The sequence below is a fragment of the Pantherophis guttatus genome, chromosome 8 (assembly GCF_059756535.1).
Source record: "Pantherophis guttatus breed Tessera chromosome 8, ASM5975653v1, whole genome shotgun sequence".
Lineage (NCBI taxonomy): Eukaryota > Metazoa > Chordata > Lepidosauria > Squamata > Colubridae > Pantherophis > Pantherophis guttatus.
The window spans coordinates 23,205,679-23,227,753 of record NC_142070.1 but is presented as its reverse complement, the minus strand read 5'-3'; the positions used below and the strand labels follow the sequence as shown (position 1 = coordinate 23,227,753).

Genomic DNA, 22,075 nt, shown 5'->3' with positions numbered 1-22,075 from the left:
CGCACCTACCTTTTTTGGTGAGGAAAAGAAGAAAAAGAAATCTCCCCTCTGCCTCTGAGCAATTTTGCCTCGTTACAGCAAACAGCCTGCTTTCTTTCATTTTCGTTTTCAGCATAGCTTGATTAACACAAGGAAAAAAAAATCTGCTCCAGCAATTTACCTCCTTGCAGCAAGCAGCAGAGGCCCGGGCAAAACAGCTGAGAGCAAATCAGCTGAGAGTCAGGAGGCCGACCCAATCAACTTGTGCTAATTAGGCTGTGCTGAAGTTGAAAGGAACTGTTTTTTCTTGCTGTTTTCTTGCAAGGAGGTAACTGCTGCAAGGCAGAGGCCAAAGGAGGCCAGTGAGTGGGCGGGGCTACATTTGGTATATAAGACGCACCTAAATTTTCACCCCCTTTTAGGGGGAGGAAAGTTGCGTCTTATACTCCGAAAAATACGATATTTCATTAATAATATTAAAGTGGGTATTTTGTTGCTTTGGAAAGTTGTAAATCAACATGTGACCAAAAAAAAAATCCTCTCCAGCAGTACTGTTCTAGTTTATAAAGGACGTTGAGTGTTATTGAAGTGATATATATAGTATAGGCACATACATAAGACAGACAGGCAGAAGACTGGCAGAGCGTATCCATGAAAACCACCTGGCAGTCAGAAGACATGATGAAAATTCTTTAATTTTACAACATATAGACAGATTTAACAGCAAACCACACTCCTTACTAGTACTGATGATGTTACTAGTTAAGGGTAATGAAACCTCTGCAAGAAAACGAGCAAGCTTAGAGAGCACCAAGGATCCCTCCTATGTGTGTGTGTGTTTGTATGTGTAATCTAATGTAATCCAATCCAATATATTGAAATTACATTTTACCAATGGACCTAATAGCATTTGAAGATAAACTGTGATATATGCAGCTTCCCTAAAACCTGTTATCAAGAAATGTTGTACTGAAACATACAGAATTAACAGACAGTTTTGCCCATGCCATTATAATACCTATCTAAAATAAGATACACGATAGAAACTGCTTTAGAGGCTCTTCTCATTCATACTTATTGTGGAATCTCCCCTTGCCATCTGCATTCTGGGGGGGGGGAGGATCTTTCTTAAGTCTTGTACTCCCTTGTGCTTGTTTCCTGATTACCTATTTAGCATTACAAAAATAAACAAACAAACCTGAAAACTTATTCTCCCCCAATTGATATTTCTTTGCTGGCTGCCTTGCAGATGTCTTTCCTTTGCACAAAATCTTTCATCTGTGGGATACATTGCTACTGGGAAATTCTTCCTTCCCATTCTGCATTGGAGTGGCTATCCTACAGCAGCTGAGGGATCGTCTTCTCTCCAATGGATTCAACGAGTGCATTTTGCTGTTTTCTGATTTACCAGGTACAGTATGATCTTTATCAGTCTTATATCCTCCTTGGCTAGCCTTCATTCTGATTGATATATATTCCTAATTTCTGGAATTTGAATAGGAAATAATTAGGGTGAATAGGGAATTATGTTGTACTGAATACATTTTTACTTAGATGCCTTTGTTAAATTGGAAGAGGCAAATAAGTTATGTAAGTATACTTCAGGTTTTTTTAATGCACTTTTGTGCATAGGTATGTATGCTAATAATATGAGGTACCTGAATTAATTGTGGATATGCTAAAATATAAGACCATTCATCCTAATTCAATTTAGAGTCATTTTACAGTTCTACCTACCTTAGTCTTTGTTAAACTGCCTCAGAATTGGGCCAGTCTTCTTGCAGATTGTGACTTTGTCAGAGTTTAGGTTGATTAGCCCAGTTGATATTTTAAACTCTGCCATTAAATGCAGTGATAAAATGACAATCACAGCTTTCTCTTGAACTTGGCGTTCAAAAAGATAAATCTTCTCAGAAAATTGGTTTTGTGCTTTGGAGAAGATTGCAGCACTTCAGAGTACAGCTTCCACTGCCCAGCCTCAAGTGTGGGAAGCGGCTGATGTGTATCGGGCTGGGTCCAGGCATTCCCAAGGAGTTTAAGAGAGCAGCATGATGCAGGGATTATCTGCTTTCCCTTCCCACAGCTCTGAGTTCGATTTCACCCTGTACTTCTAAGAGAGATACTTATCATCTTAGAAGCACAGCATGTCTGCAAGTCATTTTGACCTTTGAATACTGCAAGATCAAGATCCTATTTCTTGAAGAAAGACTTCAACAGTCATAAATTTTTAATTGACCATTATAAATTCTACAATTTTAGTGCTTCTGTTCTGCTAAAACTTTTAGCAGTGTGTATTTTCTGAATCAATTATATGCTACCTTGAATGCTAGTCATGTCAACATGTTGTTGTTGTTGGTTGCGAAGTCACGTCCGACACATCACGACCCCATGGACAACGTTCCTCCAGGCTTTCCTGTCCTCTACCATCCTCTGGAGTCCATTTAAGCTCACACCTACTGCTTCATTGACTCCATCCAGCCACCTCATTCTCTGTCATCCCCTTCTTTTGCCCTGATGGCTGCAGACTGATGGCTGCAGTCCCATCTGCGGTGATCTTGGAGTCCAGGAAAATAAAATCTGTCATAGAATCTGATCCTATGTAGCAGGGAAAGGCAACCCTTTGATAAAATGGAAGCCATGCCATATTGAATGGAATGCTGATGCAAAGAGTATTGTATACTTAAACAGTGATTATTTTCTTTTTTCCCTCTTTATGTGAGCATTCTTTGTTTATAGAGATACATGAAGTTTATTTTCAGGTTGACCCAATACTTTTCATACTTCTTCTTATCTTCAAATGCCAGGGAAAGACAATGCTGATTTTTTTCCCCAATACAGGATACCAAGGAATGCATGAAAGGAGTTTGGGGATACCTATAATCCTGGGACTATAAATTGCTACTGCAAGTAGTCCAGACAAGAAGCACAACCAGGAGTACTAACTCTAGCTTTATTGTATGATTAAGAATCTTGCAAGATTGAAAGTATTTCTCCCATCCTTTCTTTTTACTCTTTGGAAATCTGGGAAGGGTCTTTTCTGAAATGTTTCCCATGCCATCTTCCCTTCTGTGGGCTGAAACATCTTTTACCTGTTGAATGTCCAATCTGAGATTTCCCTCCTGTCTCTCATGGTCATTCCCAGATATATATAAGAATGAAGGGCACTCAAGCCAATGGAAATCTTAACTCGGCATCAAACTGAGTTGTTTGTGTAATGTTTTGGGATAATTTTGTTAACCATGACTCTGAAGGTAAAGGTTCCCCTCGCACTTATGTGGTAGTCATTCCCAACTCTAGAGGGCGGTGCTCATCTCCATTTCAAAGCCAAAGAGCCAGCGCTCTCTGAAGACGTCTCCATGGTCATGTGGCCGGCATGACTAAACACCAAAGGCTCACGGAACTCTGTTACCTTCCCACCAAAGGTGGTCCCTATTTTTCTACTTGCATTTTTTATGTGCTTTCAAACTGTTAGGTTGGCAGAAGCTGAGACAAGTAACGGGAGCTCACCCCGTTATGCAGCACTAGGGATTCGAACTGCTGAACTGCCGACCTTTCGATCGACAAGCTCAGCATCTTAGCCACTGAGCCACCGTGTCCCAATACCATGACTCATACTAGATTGCAAATTTCTTTAAAAATTTCTGAACTTCGACTGTAATCTCAAAATTTGAAGGTTCTGGGATTTGTTTCTAAAAAACATGCAAGGCAAATTGAAATTACTACATGAGAAATGGGTAAGAAGTATGCCCTAGATAATAGTAAAACATAAATCAGATATTAAGGGGCCTCTTGTAGGAATAGTTCTATTTTTGGTAAAGAACCAGAATTCCAGTGAGCTCTGGTTTACTTTTTTAACATCTTATTTAAATAATCTTGGCATCTCAACGAAAGTTTTTAAAACCATCTAAGAACTAAGGATCTTTGTTAAATGGTTGGGATCGGCTCCTAACTAAGATTTTAAAAAACCATTCTTAGTTGAAGTAGAGTTCTGAACTGGTTCATTATGTGAATTTTTGTGTAACTGCATTGACGTTTTAGTCATTAGTATGCTGTAGTGATTTCTCCTTAACTGTCATTCAAAAAATACCTAAGAGTTAACATAGAGTCTCTCTTCAAAGGAGATGTGGCATATATTTCAGATCACAGTGTAGAGTAAACTGCTGCAAAACTGGTGTCCACCAGGTGTGTAGAAATATAATTTTCAGAATTCCTCCTTACTGTAGACATTGGCAAGGCCAGATGAGAAAGACAATTTGAACCAGGACTGACCATATGAATTTGGTGGTCTGCAAAAGGCCCCAAGGAGGCCTTTGTGCAGGTCCTCAGTGTCTTGTGTCACCAAAGTTCATCAGCTATGGTAAATTCAGTTGCACTAAATGCACACTGTAATCAAAATTATTCCATTGCCATTCAGTCTGATTCTCCTTTGATGTGAGGAAAAGGCAGGCTTCATAGAAGGGAACTAATTCAGATGAACAGTGTGAGCCCTTGAAAGCCTGCATCAGCATTTGATGTAATCCTGGGATTGCAAACTGTATGGTTTATGTACACACACGTACTCACCTGTACACACATAAATATTAGATTTTGTGCTGTTATTTCCATAGAAAGCTCAAAATTTAATAAAATGTAACTTATATTTTTTCAAAACAGAGTTATAAAAGAACTTTTTCTGAATCAACTATTTCCCCTGGAATTCTTTATCCAAAACAGCAAATATTTTACTTATAGCATGCATAATTTAATCTTAACCGTAACCATACTTCCTAATTAGCATGTTACCTGACCTTTCCCGATATCTCACTGCCTTTTTAAATTCTTTTTTCATGCTTTTGTTTGTGTTGTAGATATTTTCCAGAAAAGAGAGACATTTTAGCAAATCTCAATTCTAATATTATACATATTCTCCTAATGTCACTTTTTTCATAGGTGCTTCCTATGAAAAAGGAAGCCCTGCCATGGCTCATACGATTTAAAGAGAGGGAATAAGAGATTTCCTTTGAATATTAAGTATTTCTTTCTAATGTTGATGATTAAAACTACCCGTGTTTCCCCAAAAATAAGACCCTGTCTTATATTTTTTTGAACCCCGAAATAAGAGCTTAGCCTTATTTTCAGGGAGATTTTATTATTTTGGGGCGTGTGGAACAAGATGGGCTCCTCTTGCCATCTTACCTGATTTCCAGCTCTGTCTCCCTAACCCTAACCAGAGGAAATGGCGGGGACCAGCTGCAAATGCATTTAAATATTTGGGGGGAGGGGGCTTATTTTCAGGAGGGGTATTTTAGTGCATGCGCTCAAAAGCCCAATTGGGCTTATTATCAGGGGATGTCTTATTTTCGGGGGAACTGTATTTATTTCTTCAATCTAGACATGTAGATTAGGACTATGGCACACTTACAATTTAAAGACTCAAAAGAGTAATTTGAAGCATTTAGCAGATGTTTACAGGTCCTTAAAGCGTTGGTTGGTTGGTTGGTTGGTTGGTTGGTTGATTGATTGATTAAATATTTATACCCCATGCCCATTTTATAACCAACTCTAGGTGTCTCATATCTTCCCAGAAACCTGCAGCTCTCTTCCACAGCTGTAGCATAGTTCCATGAAAAGATAGAGCTGCTTTGTAGAAAGGCAAAGAGGTAGTACATGTATACCTCCATGTGTTCCACAACATCTTTAGATTGCAGCAACTGCATCATGAAGTATCAAGAAATGTACAGATATTAAAAATAGCTCAAATATGTAAATAGTTCCATTAGCAAGTGGGAAAGGAGCTAACGTTTTTTCTGAACACATATCAAGGAGTTAGCTCAGTGCTTCATGGAGGAAATAGACACAGAACATTAGTATTTATTTTTTTTACTATTTCTGTTCCACAGATAGACATAAGAGCTGAATGTTTGTAGAAGAGTTTTGTTTATCCTTATGAATTTTTGAATTACGTATGTCTGATGGCTTTGACCAGGAGCAAGAAGCAGATGTGTTTATACAACAGATCTCAAAACTTCATCAAAGGTGTATAATGGAATTATGAAACAAAAGCTATTCACAGCTGCCAATATTGAATAGCTTGCAGCCAAGTATGAGGTAGAAAATCTGGATTTGGTAGAGAAAGAAAGTGATTTGTTTCCACACACCTGTTTATCAAAGGCATTCTGTAATGCCATGAACTGCAAAATAGATGCCATTTAACTTAAGGCTGATAATTCTTGTAATTATTCATGTTTTCCACCTGATCGGCATGATGTTTATAAATCCATGCTGATTAACTTTTCAATCAGTCATTGAGGTCATGGTTGTCCCAAAGGTGCTTTTTTAGGAGGCAACTGGACTTCCTTGTTTTTTCTTTTTCTTTGAGGACGTTTTGCTTCTTTAAGAAGCTTCTTCAGCTCTGACAGGATTGTGGATGACTGAGAATCTCTACATACTTTTAGCTATACAATTTGGGATGAACACCCTTTGAATGGTGTGGGAGTAAGAATATATTTCCAGAGAAAAAATTGCAGGCTACAGGAACCAGGAGCACTCAGGTGACCCTGAGGACACAGATAAACCTCCAAGTGCTTCAACGACCCCCTAAAACAGCTGTCAAAATCGCGGCCCACGAGCCAGATGTGTCATATGCTGGCCACACCCACGCCCAGTTTAGCAAAGGGGGGAAAACTCACAATATGTCATGTGATGATGCCGTGACGACGTGAGTTTGACACCCCTGATCTAAAAGGATGCAAACGACCAGCTGTCTGCAAGGAATATAAATCCTTCCATTCCCCACTATCCTGTCAGAGCTGAAGAAATTTCTTGGATTAAAAGCGAAACATCTTCAGAAGATAAAAAAAAGTAAGGAAGTCCAGTTGCCTCCTAAAAAAGTAACTTTGGGACAACCATGACCTGGATGACTGAGAATCTCTACAGAATTTCGAGCAGTTGATGTTTTGTCCTTCAATTTTGATTTCAGCTGCCATCTCTTTCAATACAGCCATTGTATTGTGGCTGTAAAACCCTTACAAGCTAAACAGATACGAGTGGTAATTCACTTTGTGTCTCATTCCCTTACTTAGTTTTCAACCAATCTGTTTTTTATTTTAAATCCAGTTCTTACATTCGCTTTCTATCCATTAAAATGATTCATAAGAAGAAGAGGGAATAATATACACATGCCTTAATATATTTCACACTCTGGTATGATCTTGCCAATCAAAGCTCTTGTAATCAATAATGCATAGATAAAGATTCTTCTTACGTTCTCTTGCTCTCAATTAGCCGTCTTATATTAAACAATCTCATGCCCCTTATTTTTTTTCTGAAACTGGCTTCTTCATCTGTCATTTCTGTGTTTATGTATGTATCTATTCTTCTTTCTTAATTATTACAATGGTTTGATAGTTTGAATACCGTCATGTAAATATTTCCCTTTTTTAGAATAGGAATAGGGATCTTTCCCAATCTCCACACCACAGTTTTCTTTTATAGGTGTTGACACAAAGCAGTGTTTAAACTACTTCTTTAAACAGTTCGATGGGTTCTTCATTTGTGCCTGATTCAGAATCTTTTGGCAGCAATACTATTACTTCTTATACCTCAATTTCTAGTGAATTTCTTAAATGCTTGCTTTCTGCAAATTGAAAGACCGTGAGATCTAGTCCTGTCTTAGGCAGAAAGCTAGCTGGGTGGCCTTGGGTCAGTCACACATACCTTCAGAAGGAGACACATAGAAATCTACTTCCAAGAAAGCTTCACAACAGAGAGGGAGGGAGGGAGGGGAGAGAGAGAGAGAGGGAGAGAGAGATTATAATTTCTCCTTCAGCCCTTCACATTGAGTCATGCCTTGAACTGTATTTCATGTAGATCATCTGATTAGTAGTGGCCAACTTTGAACTACCTAAATTCAGTTATTCTATAAATCCAGTCCAATAGACTGGATTAGAGATTTTTGTTGTTGTCTGCTCCCAACAAAACATGCTGCTCATCATTGTTTTGGTCTCTGTAGCTGCCAGTATGTTTCTCTGGTAGGCATCCTGCCAGACTCTGATCCCTCATTATCTTAGTCAGCCCTTCCTGGTCAGCCTCATTGCCTCCCAATTCTGCTCCAGTGGCTGTTTGCCCGTTGGCTCCTCAGACTGTCTGGTGTGCAGCCTCTGATCCAGAGGATATCATAATCATTTTCAAAGGGTAGAGTGCTTTGCAAACTTGTTTTTCTTTGCAACACATCCAAAGAAACATACATAGCCAAAGAAAAGGTATTTGCAGTAATTGCAAAACTAGAAAAGCATAGAGTTATAATCGAGCATATCATGGGATCTCTTCAGACAGATCACATCTTAAAATCAGATACTGTACAATATTAATTACCAGTATATATCCCAAAACAATGGGATGTATATGCAATGCTACATAGGGGAAGAATTTCTGCAGATCATGTATATGTTCCTTTTTTTACTATTATTCTCGAGCACTGGATTATTAGTGTTCTACAGAGAGTAACCTAGCCTAGAAAATAAACTGTTTGAGACTGAGAGGTCAGTCCAGTTCTTAAAGCAAATTTTGAGATGGACAAACCATTGATGGTTCCTAAATTTCCCCTTGCGTGGCAATTCATTTCAAAGGAGCAGGCTTTAAAGTGGATTAAAAGAATTCCAAGTTTATGTGAGACTGCATGGTTCATTTTTTCCAGTGCTATTCATATAACATTTTGCTATTTTTAAATTACTTTTTTCCTGTGATTGGTCTTTGCAGAAAGATTGTTTTTCCTCAAAAAAAAAGTATCCTTTGTTATCTATCTATGTTTGCCTTGTGTTATCAACTATCTTTGAAAAGCCTCTATAAATTAATACATTATTATGGATTGCTATGTGCAGTTCATAAGGAAGGACTCACTGGAGAAGAGTCTAATGCTGGGAAAGATTGAGGGAAAAAGAAGAAAGGGATGACAGAGAATGAGGTGGCTGGATGGAGTCACTGAAGCAGTAGGCATGAGCTTAAATGGACTCCAGAGAATGGTAGAGACAGGAAGGCCTGAAGGAACGTTGTCCATGGGGTCGCGATGGGTCGGACACAAACTTAGCAACTAAAAACAACAAATGTGCTGTTCAAGTTTCTCCTATCTCTGATAACTTACTAGTGTATGAGAAGTGTATCAAATGAGAAATATTACAAGTACAAGTTCTGTTTTTGGAAAACTCAGTAGGTTTTTTTTAGCGCAGATCATTAAATCTTCAGCAAGTAAATTTATTAACCAGACTTCCTTAATTTTTATGAATAACCTGTAGATGATTTCAAGGCTAGATTGCTATGAATTATGAATTTGGTAAGGGGGGAAATTGAATTTTATTGAAAATTGATTATTAATATTTTATTAAGCATTTTTATCCTATCTTTTCCCCAATCGCAAAAGGTGGTGTCCTTCCAATATGTCTTTGTCCTGATTTCAGACACACAGAGTATATGTGATTTTGTAGAAAAGTGATTTTGTAGAAAAGATGGAACACTACTTCAAAATAGAAGAAACAAATTGCCATAAGTAATAAAATAAAAGTATATATTAACAAACATAAACATGGTTTTACAATTTATATAAATATTTTCAAAACTTCAATAAGAGATTATTCTAACCATTCATACTCAACCATTAATCCACTCTTCAGGACTTCTTTTTATATTGGTACTTTTTGGCCTACTAATATTATAAAAAACATAATTTGTTGCTAATTGTATTATATTGTTTATACTTTTCCCATTTTTATTTTCCAATTTTATTACACAGTTTTGTCAAGTGGTGAAAGCCAGCCACCTTTGACTGCAAATTTTATTTCTTTATTCAATGTATATGCTTCCTTGAGGTGACTCTACGTGACTTAAAAATTCAGAGACTTTGCTTTACAGAATGCTTCAATTTCTTTATCTGTTTCTTAGTTCTCTAACTTAGTTTCCCTAAACTATTTTTTTTTTATTTTACCACATTTTACCCTAATTACATTACAGAATACCCACAAACTGTAATTACATTGTTGTTTAAAGTCCATACCTCATCTTAAACCTTGTTCTTTTCTCTTGGTTACATGCCAATAGAAGAGAAGTGTTTCATGTTTATTTTATCATATTTATGAGGTATGTTAAAAACAAAATGAATTTATTTTAGAATAATGTGTTCTTTTAAAAAGTGCTTGTCAGATGCAGTTTTTGTTCCTATTATTCGAATACTTCTTTTTTTTCATTGGTGTCTCCTTTCCAGAAATTGATATTGAACGGTGTGTCCATGAATCAATTAACCTTTTCTGCTGGACTCCCAAGAGTGCTACATACAGACAATATGCGCAGCATCCCAAACAAACCAATGAAGGCAACACTACAAGAAGTCTAACATATTGTTTCTCATCAGACTATCATGATGGATCCTGGAGTGACTTGGTGAGTTATTTAGTTGTCCTTCATTAGAACAGAATAGAAAGTTTAAATATTCTGTAGCTGTTTAGAATTGCATTTATTTATTTATTCATTCATTGGGTTTAAATCCTCCATTTTCTTCCAAATCACAAGCCTGAAAGATAGTGATGGTTTATGTTGTCCGTGAAATTTTTGTTGCTACAGATGGATTTGAACTTTAGTTACATTATGTTCCTAGTCTAATAACTAATTCCTATTCCTGTTTTGATATCATACTATAGAAGAAAAATGAGTGGGTGTGGTTATCAGTAAACATAATAAGCTAAGAGTCTCAACCAATAAGTGTATAAAATGTTGGCACTATCTATATATGTCATCTTTTCAAGAATGCTGGGATTACACTTGTACTTTACCTCATGCATCAAAAAACCTTGGAGAAATCTGGATGGATAAGCAGTATAATAAAATACTAACACTTTATAGTGAAATCAGATCAAATCTTCCTTCATAGACCAGCATAAAAAAGATAAAATACAATTAATTTTTGTATTTATAAAATATAAAATACACAAAGTTAAACAAAAATTTTAAAAACTAAAAAATGAAATAAAAATATAAACATTTAAATGAGTTGAGTTGAGTTGATGCACTTACTCATAGTGAATGGGTGTAATAAAATGAACCAAAATGTAAACTTAAGGAACCAAATAGTGGTGTGAAGAACATTTGGAATGTGAAAGGATTCAAGTTCAACACACCTGCTTTGAGTTTGAAACAGCTGGTCCGTATCAAGATTGGAACACTTCTGGAATGTCAGAAGAGCATCAGAATATTTGTACTAGAACTATTTGCTCCAAACCCAAAATATTTAGAATTTGAAATGGTTTGTATGCTTCTAAAACTTAATGTGTTAGCAGTGTCATAATGATTCGTATTATGTATAACTACCCTATGACAAATATGTGTAACACTTATCACACATTATTTATTTGAACACAGAGTATTCCATTCTTAATTGATTTATATGCAATTATGTTGATGATTACCTATAAAGCCCTATGTGGCTTAGGCCTGGGATATCTGTCAGATCACCTGCAGCCAGCAACAGTTCCCCATCGCCCGGTGCGCTCACACAGAGAGGGCCTACTTGGGATTCCGTCGGCCAAGCAATGTCGGCTGACGGCCCCTAGAGAGCGAGCCTTCTCTGTAGGCGCACCTACCCTCTGGAATCAGCTCCCCTTGGAGCTCCGGGGGGCCCCCGACCTTCGCTTTTTCCGCCGTGATCTTAAAACATGGTTGTTTTGCCAGGCTGGCCTGGACTGAAGGGGTTTTAATGGGAATTTTAGATTCTTTTAATGTTTGAATTTTAATTTGGACTTGTTGCTTATTGCTGTGAGCCGCCCTGAGTCCTTGTGGAGAAAGGGCGGCATATAAATCCGATAGATAGATAGCTAGATGATAGATAGATAGATAGATAGATAGATAGATAGATAGATAGATAGATAGATAGATAGATGATAGGGAAATGTTGGCTCTCTTGATTTTTTGTTAGACATCGTTTGCTTGTAAAATTATGAATAGATGTTGTATCATAAAAAGATTATGACAAGAAAGATTTCAAAAGCAAACACATTCTGAATGAGTTTGCAAGCACATTTTTGTAGTGACTGTTGAGGAAATAAGAGTTTGGGTCAAGCCAACGTCTATCTTCAGAGGATATTGGTCTTTACCAGGCAGAGAAACCAATACAGTCCCTTCTTCCTACTGGGTGGTACAAGGTTCAGCAGCAATGTCAGTTCACATCCCAGAGTTTCTTGGAAAATGACTAAGGATTCATGGTCGAAGTTCTTGTCAAGGTTACTTCCTTGAATCAGTCAGAGATGCTTTACAATGTATAGGGAAGAGTTTGATTCTTCACCCATCTCCAAATCCCATTATATCAGGCTTGCTTGCTTAAGGGAAAAGGCCTAGTCCTTCTTTAGTTTTCTTCTGCATTTCAAATGGAAAATAGTTTTATATAGTTTGTGTATGCAGAGTATTTGGCAGGAGCCGGTACTTCTGATAAATAAATTCAATATCTTAAAGTTGGCATGCCAGTTCACACATTAGCCTACAATGGAAGATTTATTACTTAGTAAGGTCTAAAACCAATGATACTGAAGATTAATTTGCAAAAGTTACATTCAATAGCCAAACATATTGGCATTGTGTAGCAACAACTAGTCAGAAAAAGAACCGCTGGCAAATTTAGCAACAGTTTCCTACAGCAGAAATAAATTATATTCCATTTTTTCCATTGCATCCCATTAAATTATTCTTTTCATCAGTTGCAATCCAGACCAGACCATTAACAATTATTCCAAAAATCTAAATGACCATTCTGTTCCAGTAGATTAGTTCCAAGAGTGATCGAGTTTCTATCTTAATGTGTAGAACACATTTACAATAGGCATTAAGGTTCTTTGAATAATAACTTTTTGTTATCATATAATGGTCATTTCCCTCTTTTCAATATTATTTTGTTATTAGATTCATTTTCTGCTTCTCATGTGAGATTAAGAAGCATCCTATCTAAGGGACTACCAAACCCATACCCTTGTCAAAACTGCCTAGGTTATGTCATAGAGACTATTATTTCCAAAAACCAAAGAGGCTGTCAAGTAATTTTGGATCGCTGAGATATGTAAATTTCTAAAATTTAGTTTATCTCACTGGCCTCAGTATTTCTGTTTAATTGAATGCTGGTTTCATTGATAAGGACTTATCAAATTCTCCTTTTTTCCCCCCACTCTGCTTGATTATAGATAGTAGCTTTGTTTCTGGTTGGATAAGTCTGTATTATCCCAATAAGCCTTCCTATGACACCAGAATCTTTACAATCTTTACAAACATTCTAGAAGTCATGAATATTCATTTGTATTTGTGGTAAATTACAATATACTTGTATTTAGATGACTGTTAATAGTTTTGTCTTTTGGATAACTGAAACATGTTCATGTCACATTACTTACCTACTAATGCAAAGCTTATTGTACATCTTCTTGTCAATTGGGCATTAGCCTCTTTTCAAGGCATCGTGAAGTCTCTCAAGGCCTAGTTATTCCACTGCTCTTTTAACTTTTCTTGTTCCTTTTCTTCTTCTTTTTTTCTTTGTCCCCATACCATCTATTCCACTGATTGCAAAAGCATGAAGAATGCTGAGGAACATATTGTTAAGCTATAGAAACTATATTATTCCATGGTTCACAAACGTCATATCAACCAGCTATAGAATTCTCAGAAGTGTTTAATATGATGTGTGGCCTTCACCCAGTTGTAGCAGGTCAGGATCCTCCTTGACATTGTAATAGTGACATCATAATTCAGAAATCAAGTAGCACAAAATTAGTATTATTATTCAATCTTCTTACAGAACTGTGGGATTGGTGTATTTACCGATGTCTGTTCATTTGGTGATAAAAACAATTGCCAATGTGTTCTACTACTCATTTTTACTCTGTGAAGATGTAACATACTGATCTCATCTGTTAATGGTGGGACTTTATTTATTTGTTCATTTATAAAATAATTGGTATACTAGCCCATTCAGCAATTAAATATCTTCACTAAAACACTTCATGTTTCCAATATTAGACCAGAAGCAGTCTTGGTGCCAAGTCATTGGGAGATACTTTCCAATTGTGCAAAAGTACACATTTATGTACTTTTGGCCCCTACAGCTGCTGACCACTAGGGTCATTTCCAAGATTAATTGCCATGATGAAATTTGCATTGATTGGTGATACTGGCAGTGTTCTTGTGCTGCCATGCATTTTTCTTTTGTCTTTGGCCAGGTGGAACTTCCTATTTTAGTTTTCCCATCCACATTTACTCATTCTTAGATTTATCATGTGTTATTTATATCTGACCATTTTTTCTTTAGTAAGTACAATTTCCAACACAGAAAGCATAGGCAGCAACATTTTACATTCTCTATTTTGCTTACAATATCCTTTTTCTTCACTGATCTCCCCAAGTTCTTGTTGACAAGGGGAAGGAACTTTTCTTCTTGTCTTTAAAGTATTATCTTTCAGCAGCTGCTTTTTTCAAAGTTCTGTCGACTTCTCCCCCCCTGCCCCCCCCAGCCCCCCCGTGTTTGTGTGTCTCCCTCCCACTCTTCTTTTCACCCAGCTATTAACAGTTTTTGAACTTCTCCCTTGGTAACAATCAATGTTGGTGTACCATTTTTGAGTAGTTTTATTTATCTCCCGAATGCTCCATGTGTACCAGCAACTGGTCCCACCCATTTTCTTTCAGGATACATCCACAGTACTCTTAAATGCTCTTGGCATCAAAAGGTGATTGTTTTCTGTGCCTTTTTTCTTATATCCACAATTTCTTCATTGTATACGCTAGACAGAAGCAGGGCTTTCCAATTCCATTGCAGTGTTTATTCAATTAGATAACAGTGTCTATGATTTGGCAAAACACTTTCAGCTTTCAGTACATTCCATTCAAGCAGTAGTTGTATCAGTACCATTTTAAGAATATGTTTCTTCCAGAGATTCACTAAAAGCCATCACCCTGGTTGCAAACATTAGGCATGATTGGCATGATTTTGCCAAGATTTTGCCAGAATGTTGTCTCTGAAATCCAGTACATTCTTATACTATCCAAGGCTACCTGCATTTAGGTAACAGATACTGTATGGTTAATGACCCATACATGAACCATGAAAATTTCCGTGAAAAACAGCTGGTTACTGTCATGTGATTGATGAGTGATCTCTGAATGCAGCTCTCCACTATTCATTTTGCCTGTTTGAATTTAAGAATAGTACTTCAATTTTGATCTGCTATGGCAGGTGGAAAGATCTCACCCCTTTCATATGCCATGTCACAGCTTGAGCAAGATTCTTACCTGCCCATAAGTCTTAAATTCTGGAACATTCTAATCTGAATTCTTGGGTAGTGCCGATCCTTTAAGTATGAATTCACAGTTCAAAAAATGGCAATTAAAGGAGCTTAGTTCATATTGTTTGTGTGCATGCAGCATCTCATCACTTGTTTTGCTTTATATGAAATATATAGCAGCGAATATACTAAATTTTAATAAACATAGCACAATCTGGTTAATTAATTCCCACAGTCTGATTAATCAGTTAACTCTTGTGATGAGGAGAATCAGTTTAATCCAGGAGTGGATAGTTTGAGAATTTAAAGTCATGTAACATCCCAGAGTCTTGAGTCCAACTTTTAGGGCAACTTTAAATTTGTTACCAAATTGTGGCTTCAATGAAATATAAACAAAATGTTAAATACATGGGGATAGTAAAACTAATTTAATTAAGCAGTTGTAGTGTTTTTCCTCTGTCCCCATGGTTTTGTCACACTGATTTCTAGCAGCCTACTTAGAACAAAATGGCCCATGACCATATTAATGCACGTTGCATTTCCCTGAAATAAAATAGTGATGAGAAATGGGGAATCATTTGAATTAAAGCCAGTAGCCAGGCTTTTGAGTTTTTAATACACATTCACTTTTTCCGCATACCTGCGTTATTCATGTTAGCTTCTAACTGTTTACAAATTGGAAGAAAGCTCTGTTTTACATGCACAAACTATTTTAATAAACTATAGCTTTAGGAGATGGTACTTTGCTTTCCCTGAATCACTAAGCATTTTGAACTGTTGAGCTATTTTCTGACTTATAGTCATGTGACCTTTATTTATATTTCAGTATCATTTCAATCCTAAATGTTCTCTAAAGAATGTGCCAGTGTTAGTATTTCATCTAGTGCCAGGTTTTCTCCCCACCCTATTTTTCTACTGCTTTTGTTGTTCAAGATTATATTGGTCTCATCATGGAGCTTCTAAGTAAACTTTTCATCCCCCAAAGAGCTAATTCCCCCCGTCCTGAAGAATTTTAAAAATGTTTTTTTTAAGGCTACATTTTATTTTCAGTGTAATTTATTATTGCCAATCCATCATTTGTCATTCCAGTAGTCTTATGTGTTACTAGTATGAAGTGGTATATTTGTTATCTCATTCTGCTCCAACTGGTGCAGAATGCGGCCGCGCGGGGGATTATGGGAACGAGGGAGCACACCCATGTGACACCTCTCCTGCATGAGCTGCATTGGCTTCCAGTGGTCTTCCGGGTGCGCTTCAAGGTGTTGGTTACCACCTTTAAAGCACTCCATGGCATAGGACCTGGGTATTTGCGGGACCACCTTCTGCCACCGATAGCCTCCCACCGACCAGTATGCTCCCACAGAGAGGGACTCCTCAGGGTGCCGTCAGCCAGGCAATGTCGGCTGGCGATCCCCAGGGGGAGGGCCTTCTCTGTGGCAGCTCCTGCTCTCTGGAACGATTTGCCCCCGGAGATAAGAAGGATATCGGATCTCCGGGTCTTTCACCGTGCCCTGAAAACTTTTCTTTTCCATCAAGCAGGGCTGGCATGAACCCCCCCCCCTTTTTTTTTTTAGTTTTTTAGCTTTTAATCTGTCAATGGGTTTTAATTCAAATTGTTTTAAATTTGGGCCAAAGTATGTAATTCTTTTAATAATTTTAAATTTTGTATTGGTATGTGTTTTAGTTCTGGCTGTGCACCGCCCTGAGTCCACTAGGAGGAGGGCGGTATACAAATTGAATAAAATAAAATAAATTAATTAATTAACCAATGGAAATACATTTTGAGAATCATATTGTTATGGGAATGACCTGAGTATCTGATGGAAACAATTTTGTCAATTTTGTCTCTACCCATTTAGAAATATGCTAATTTTTCTTTGCCTTTGTTTTGATTCTGTTAACAAGACTTAAACATTCTTTCCACCTTTGTATCAATAATTTAATTTAGGTTTAGTTTAAACAAAGAAATTGTGCCAAGTAGTGCATTTTTTCAATTTAGAAGTGATGTTCTGCCTATTTTATTTATTCAGTATTAAGAGACATGAACTTTAATCAACATTTAATGATGGTTTAAAATTATTGATTTGCCTGAGGAACATACTTTATATTATTGATGGAAATTACATAGCAAATATTGCATACTTTCAGAAGATATTCCATAATTGTGTGTGTGTGTGTGTGTGTGTGTGTGTGTGTGTGTGTGTGTATCCATAAATCTTTCAGAATCACAGATATCTCCATGTCCCCCGCCCCTTATTTTCTCATAAAAATCTGCCTCACTTGTTTTGCGGTTGCCATCTGAGTGATGCAATAGTTTCATTTTTAAAAGGAGATAATAGGTAGATATACTTTATTACTAGGAAAAAATCTGAAACAGTTTTATTGCATATTGCGTTCTTCTCATAAGCAAGTACACATTTTGTAGTCACACAGTTCCAAATCCAGCAAAATGCTCAGAATTAATAAACAAAGCCCACAGGCAATGAGATTTTACCACATAACATTCTTATCAGCAGAATACCTTCAGCGATCATCCAGAATTCTTTTTACATCAAAACCAACTCTGAATTTTGCTAATGTGGTGTTAGATTTGTTATTTGTAATTCCTTTCATGCCATGAGCAGAATTTCCCCTCAGTGTAATCACTTCCTAAAGTAAACTCCTGGACCCACCACCACAGAGAAAAGCAAATGTGGATGGTGTTATATAGATGAAAAATAAATAACCACTTCAACAGCAGAACTCTCTTATATTTGTTTCTTTATGTGGCTTTCTCCAGCCTAACACATACCACACTTCATGAGAAATGCTTGAACTGGCTTCCTTTCTTACTAAGTGGGAAATAATTAGGACTTAGTGCACTTAAAATAGCTTGCAATTTTTCAGGTAACTTGCAAAATTTGCTTATAGCAAAAAATAAGGGTTTTTCAGAGTTTATGAATAATTTATGTGAACAAGTTATTCAAAGTTTTGTTTTCTGCGTTATCTACCTCTCTACAATTGCAGTAAAGAATAAAGCCACTCTAGAAACCCTCTACACAGAGTTTTAGATACCATTTGTTCCAATATATACGGCCAACTAACCCATTGTTGTTTTCATTCTTCCTGCTACTTTTTTTTAGCATCACCAATAAATTTAAGATTTGTTACTTTTTCACTTTGAAATGTCAACAACTGAGTCTGAGAATTTTATTGTTCAGTGGTGTCTCCTTCTACTGCACTATTGTCCTTTCCCAAAATATAGACAATTAGCAGTGGTGTCAAATTCAAATAGATCTGGGACCATCAAACATACATAAGAAACCTTGTGGACTATATATTGATTTAGAAAAACACATTTTTTAATTAGTACATCAACATGTTAAGATCAAATAGGAACTAGATATAACAGTATCATTGTCATGAATTTGTTCATTTTTTTCAATATTTATGTATGTCTTGTGTGGGTGTGGGTATTTATGTGAGTGTAGATGGGTTGTGTGTATATGTGGGTGGGTGGGTATGTCGACCATCCTTCCTCCTGGCCTACCATCAAATTAATGCACAAAACAGTGTGTCACTTCTTACTCTGACTTATCGCTTCCCTGAATGCTGCCTCTTAATAGCTGACATGTCTTTAGCCTGCTCCACTGCAATGTCACTCCAATGCTAAGCAATCCTCACTGCTTGACAACTTTATGACTTGTGCATTTCAACTCCCAAAATTCTCCAGCCTGCTGGCTAGGGAATTCTGGAAATTAAAGTCCACAAGTCTTAACGTTGCCAAGTTTGGAAACCCCTGACTTAAACCAAGGTACCAAACTTGTGCAAGTTTCATCACAAAATTGATGGTGGTTATTAACTAAATATATTATTATTTAGTAATATCCATGTTTTATTGTATCTATTTTGTTAAATATTTCCAAGTAGCATTTTAATTTGGTTCAGATCATACTCGGGCCTGTGAGCCCCATGAACTAAAGGAATACAAGAAATCCAAATTGTACCCACCAAGCCATCTTTAAGCATTGTTTTCACCAGATTGTTCTCCTTCTGCTCCTCCTTGAGGAACATGGCTCAAGGTTATATTTTTAAAATTCACAGCAGGTTGAATTAATATGTATATATTTGGGGCATTATTGCCAGTTTTTATAGTCTTCGCAATACTAAGATCAATTTTTAAGGACAGACAAGCCATATTCTTTGTATGTATGGATTAAACAAATTCCATTTGCAAAGCCATCAGTTTTCTCTCTCCTAGGACAATACAATAAAATATTTTTTTTTTATTTAAAATACTTTTAAAATAATTTACAGTACTTTTTCTTTTTCCTAAAAGAAAAAGAATCCTCTAGAATTAATTTATTTGGGTATGTATATTGAATGTTAGCATGATAGAACAAATAGAATTCTGAAAAGATATTATTGCCCTGATTTGTTTTCCTGCTTGAGATGTGGTTAACTATTATTTCTGAAGGAACCAACTTAAAATCATGTTCAAGTCTTGGTTAAGCTGCTTTTATTGATTGACCAAATTAACAAATCTGCTGCTGTATATCTGCAAACTGTCAGTAATGTAATGTAGATACAGTATAGATCAGTAGTGGGTTTCAAATCCTAGCGCTACTGGTTCGCTATCGGGAATGCGTAGGTATTTGGCGCTTCTGCCCATGCGCAGAAGGTTCTGTGCATACGCAGAGTGTTTTTGATGACATCTGGGCGGGTGGGCGGAGCCTCCTGCCACCACTGCTACCAGTTCATGCAAACTGGGGCGAACCAATAGCAACCCACCACTGGTATAGATGTAATATTGATGAGATGCTACTAAGCAATTAAAAGCTGTAGTTTAAATGGAAGTTGCCTAACGTTGTTTTAAAAGTTGGAAATACTGGATTTATTAGGCATCCATGGGCTTTGTAGGAAAATTGTGACATAAAATTGAAAGGTAGAATAGTCATAATCTCATTCATCCCACTTAGTTTAATTAGCACAGAAAGACTTCTTCTTTCCCCCCCCCCAAGAGTATACTTTACTGAGAACAAAGTGGTTACAGATTAGAGCTGGCATAATCTGTTGTCTTGGTGCGAAAAAGATGAATTAATTTCCCCTTTTCCCTGGCCACCCTCCTGTTATCAGTCAATGTCCAATTAAAAGTTCTCAGGTTGTTTTGGACACGACCCTCTGTTCGTACCTTTCCCACCTCCTTTTGCTGACCTTGTATTGGATTAGTGCACACTCATGGCCAGCATGGCTTCAATCCTAACCCTGCTTTAACCACACACATTCCAATCTCTCCCCTCCCTTGTTGCAAATGTCAGGCTGGCAAGATGTGATGCAAAGCAAGAAGCAGAATGGCGGCCATGACATGCCTCCCCTCCAGAGGCTATTGGAGAAAAATAGCAGCCATGACACACAGCTTGCAAAAGATAATTGGGGAAATATATTTACTTACAGAGAAATGGTCATGCAAATAATAACTTTTGTTGCACTTCTTTTCTTTGTCAAAAAGTCTAGGGATTCTATCAAATTAAATGATCTGAAATCTGAAGTGTCACCACGGATCTCAGCTGAAGATTTGATTGACCTCTGTGACCTGACAGGACCTGGCCATTCTAAAACACCAACCAAGAAGACAAAGTCTAGCAAACCAAAGTTGCTTATTGTTGACATCCGGAACAGTGAGGAGTATCCTTCTATGCTGAGAATCGTGGCTCAATCATTTCTGCCTGTTTTTGCATTGTCATAGTTTCTGCTTGAAAAAGTATTGTATCAGAAATGGGAGAAAAGCTTCCACTAATTGGAGATAGATCACTGATTGGAAGTCATAGGACTGAACTATCTTTAATCCATTATGTGGGGGGGGGGACATTAGCACTTAGAAAATCAGACATCAAGGAGAAGACAATCTACCTTTATTTTATTTATTTATTTATTTATTTATTTGTCAAACATGTACAAGATAACAAATATAGGTATGAACATAAACATGAACAAAGGAAGTAAATACAGATAAATGGGCACAGTAGGACAGGGACGGTAGGCACGCTGGTGCACTTATGCACGCCCCCTTTACGGACCTCTTAAGAATGGGGTGAGGAGGTCCACGGTAGACAGTTTGAGATTGAAGCTGTGAGGGTTTGAGGCTGTAACGATGGAGTTGGTTAGAGCATTCCAGGCGTTGCTCGTATTTTCTGCAATCGAGTTTGAAGCGGTTTACCTTGAGTTTGTATCGATTGTTTGCCTGTGTATTATTGTAGTTGAAGCTGAAGAAGTCATTGACAGGCAAGACTTTCTTAGTTACATCTCTTTTATATATTCATTTTTAACAAAAAAAATCCAAACAAACATATCAATCAGCCTGACACAGAATTAACTAACCTAGTATCAGCGGTGCTAGCGAGTTGCAACATAGTAAAACATAACAGACCACAGCTAGAACAACTCCAAATTAAGTATTTCGGGGGGGGGGGTTATCTCCATCCTATTAACCTTGTGTGATACATTGGGATGAGCAGTAACCCAGATACATACATACATAAATAGTGGCTTGCAAAAATTAATGTTGGCTGAATGTAGAATAAGATGTCTTTTCCATCCCTAAATTTAACTACTGAACTATTTTGGAAGTTTCAAGACAAGGTCCATACAGTACTATCAATAGACTTTATGCTCCCTTCTGTGCCAGGTATAAATATCTAACAAGTCTGCTTTCCTTCACTCTCTGCAACAATGATTACTGAAAATCTTGGGCAATTCATATTATCCAAGAAATAATTAAGATTAAGAAAAATGATGATCCTATTTTTTTCTCATTTCTCCCCTAGGTTCTGGATTATCTATTA

General features: G+C 37.0%; 1 protein-coding gene across 5 annotated transcripts in view; it reads left to right on the top strand.

Moving 5' to 3' along the window:
- Positions 1-22,075, top strand: part of TBCK (TBC1 domain containing kinase) — a 93,728-nt gene that overhangs the window by 54,144 nt on the left and 17,509 nt on the right. For all 5 annotated transcript variants that reach the window (XM_034442231.2, XM_087875485.1, XM_087875484.1 and 2 more), the window contains 3 exons: positions 1,229-1,390; positions 10,211-10,386; positions 20,743-20,918. In XM_034442231.2, the coding sequence (XP_034298122.1) occupies positions 1,229-1,390; positions 10,211-10,386; positions 20,743-20,918 (514 nt within the window). The remainder of the gene's footprint in view (positions 1-1,228; positions 1,391-10,210; positions 10,387-20,742; positions 20,919-22,075) is intronic.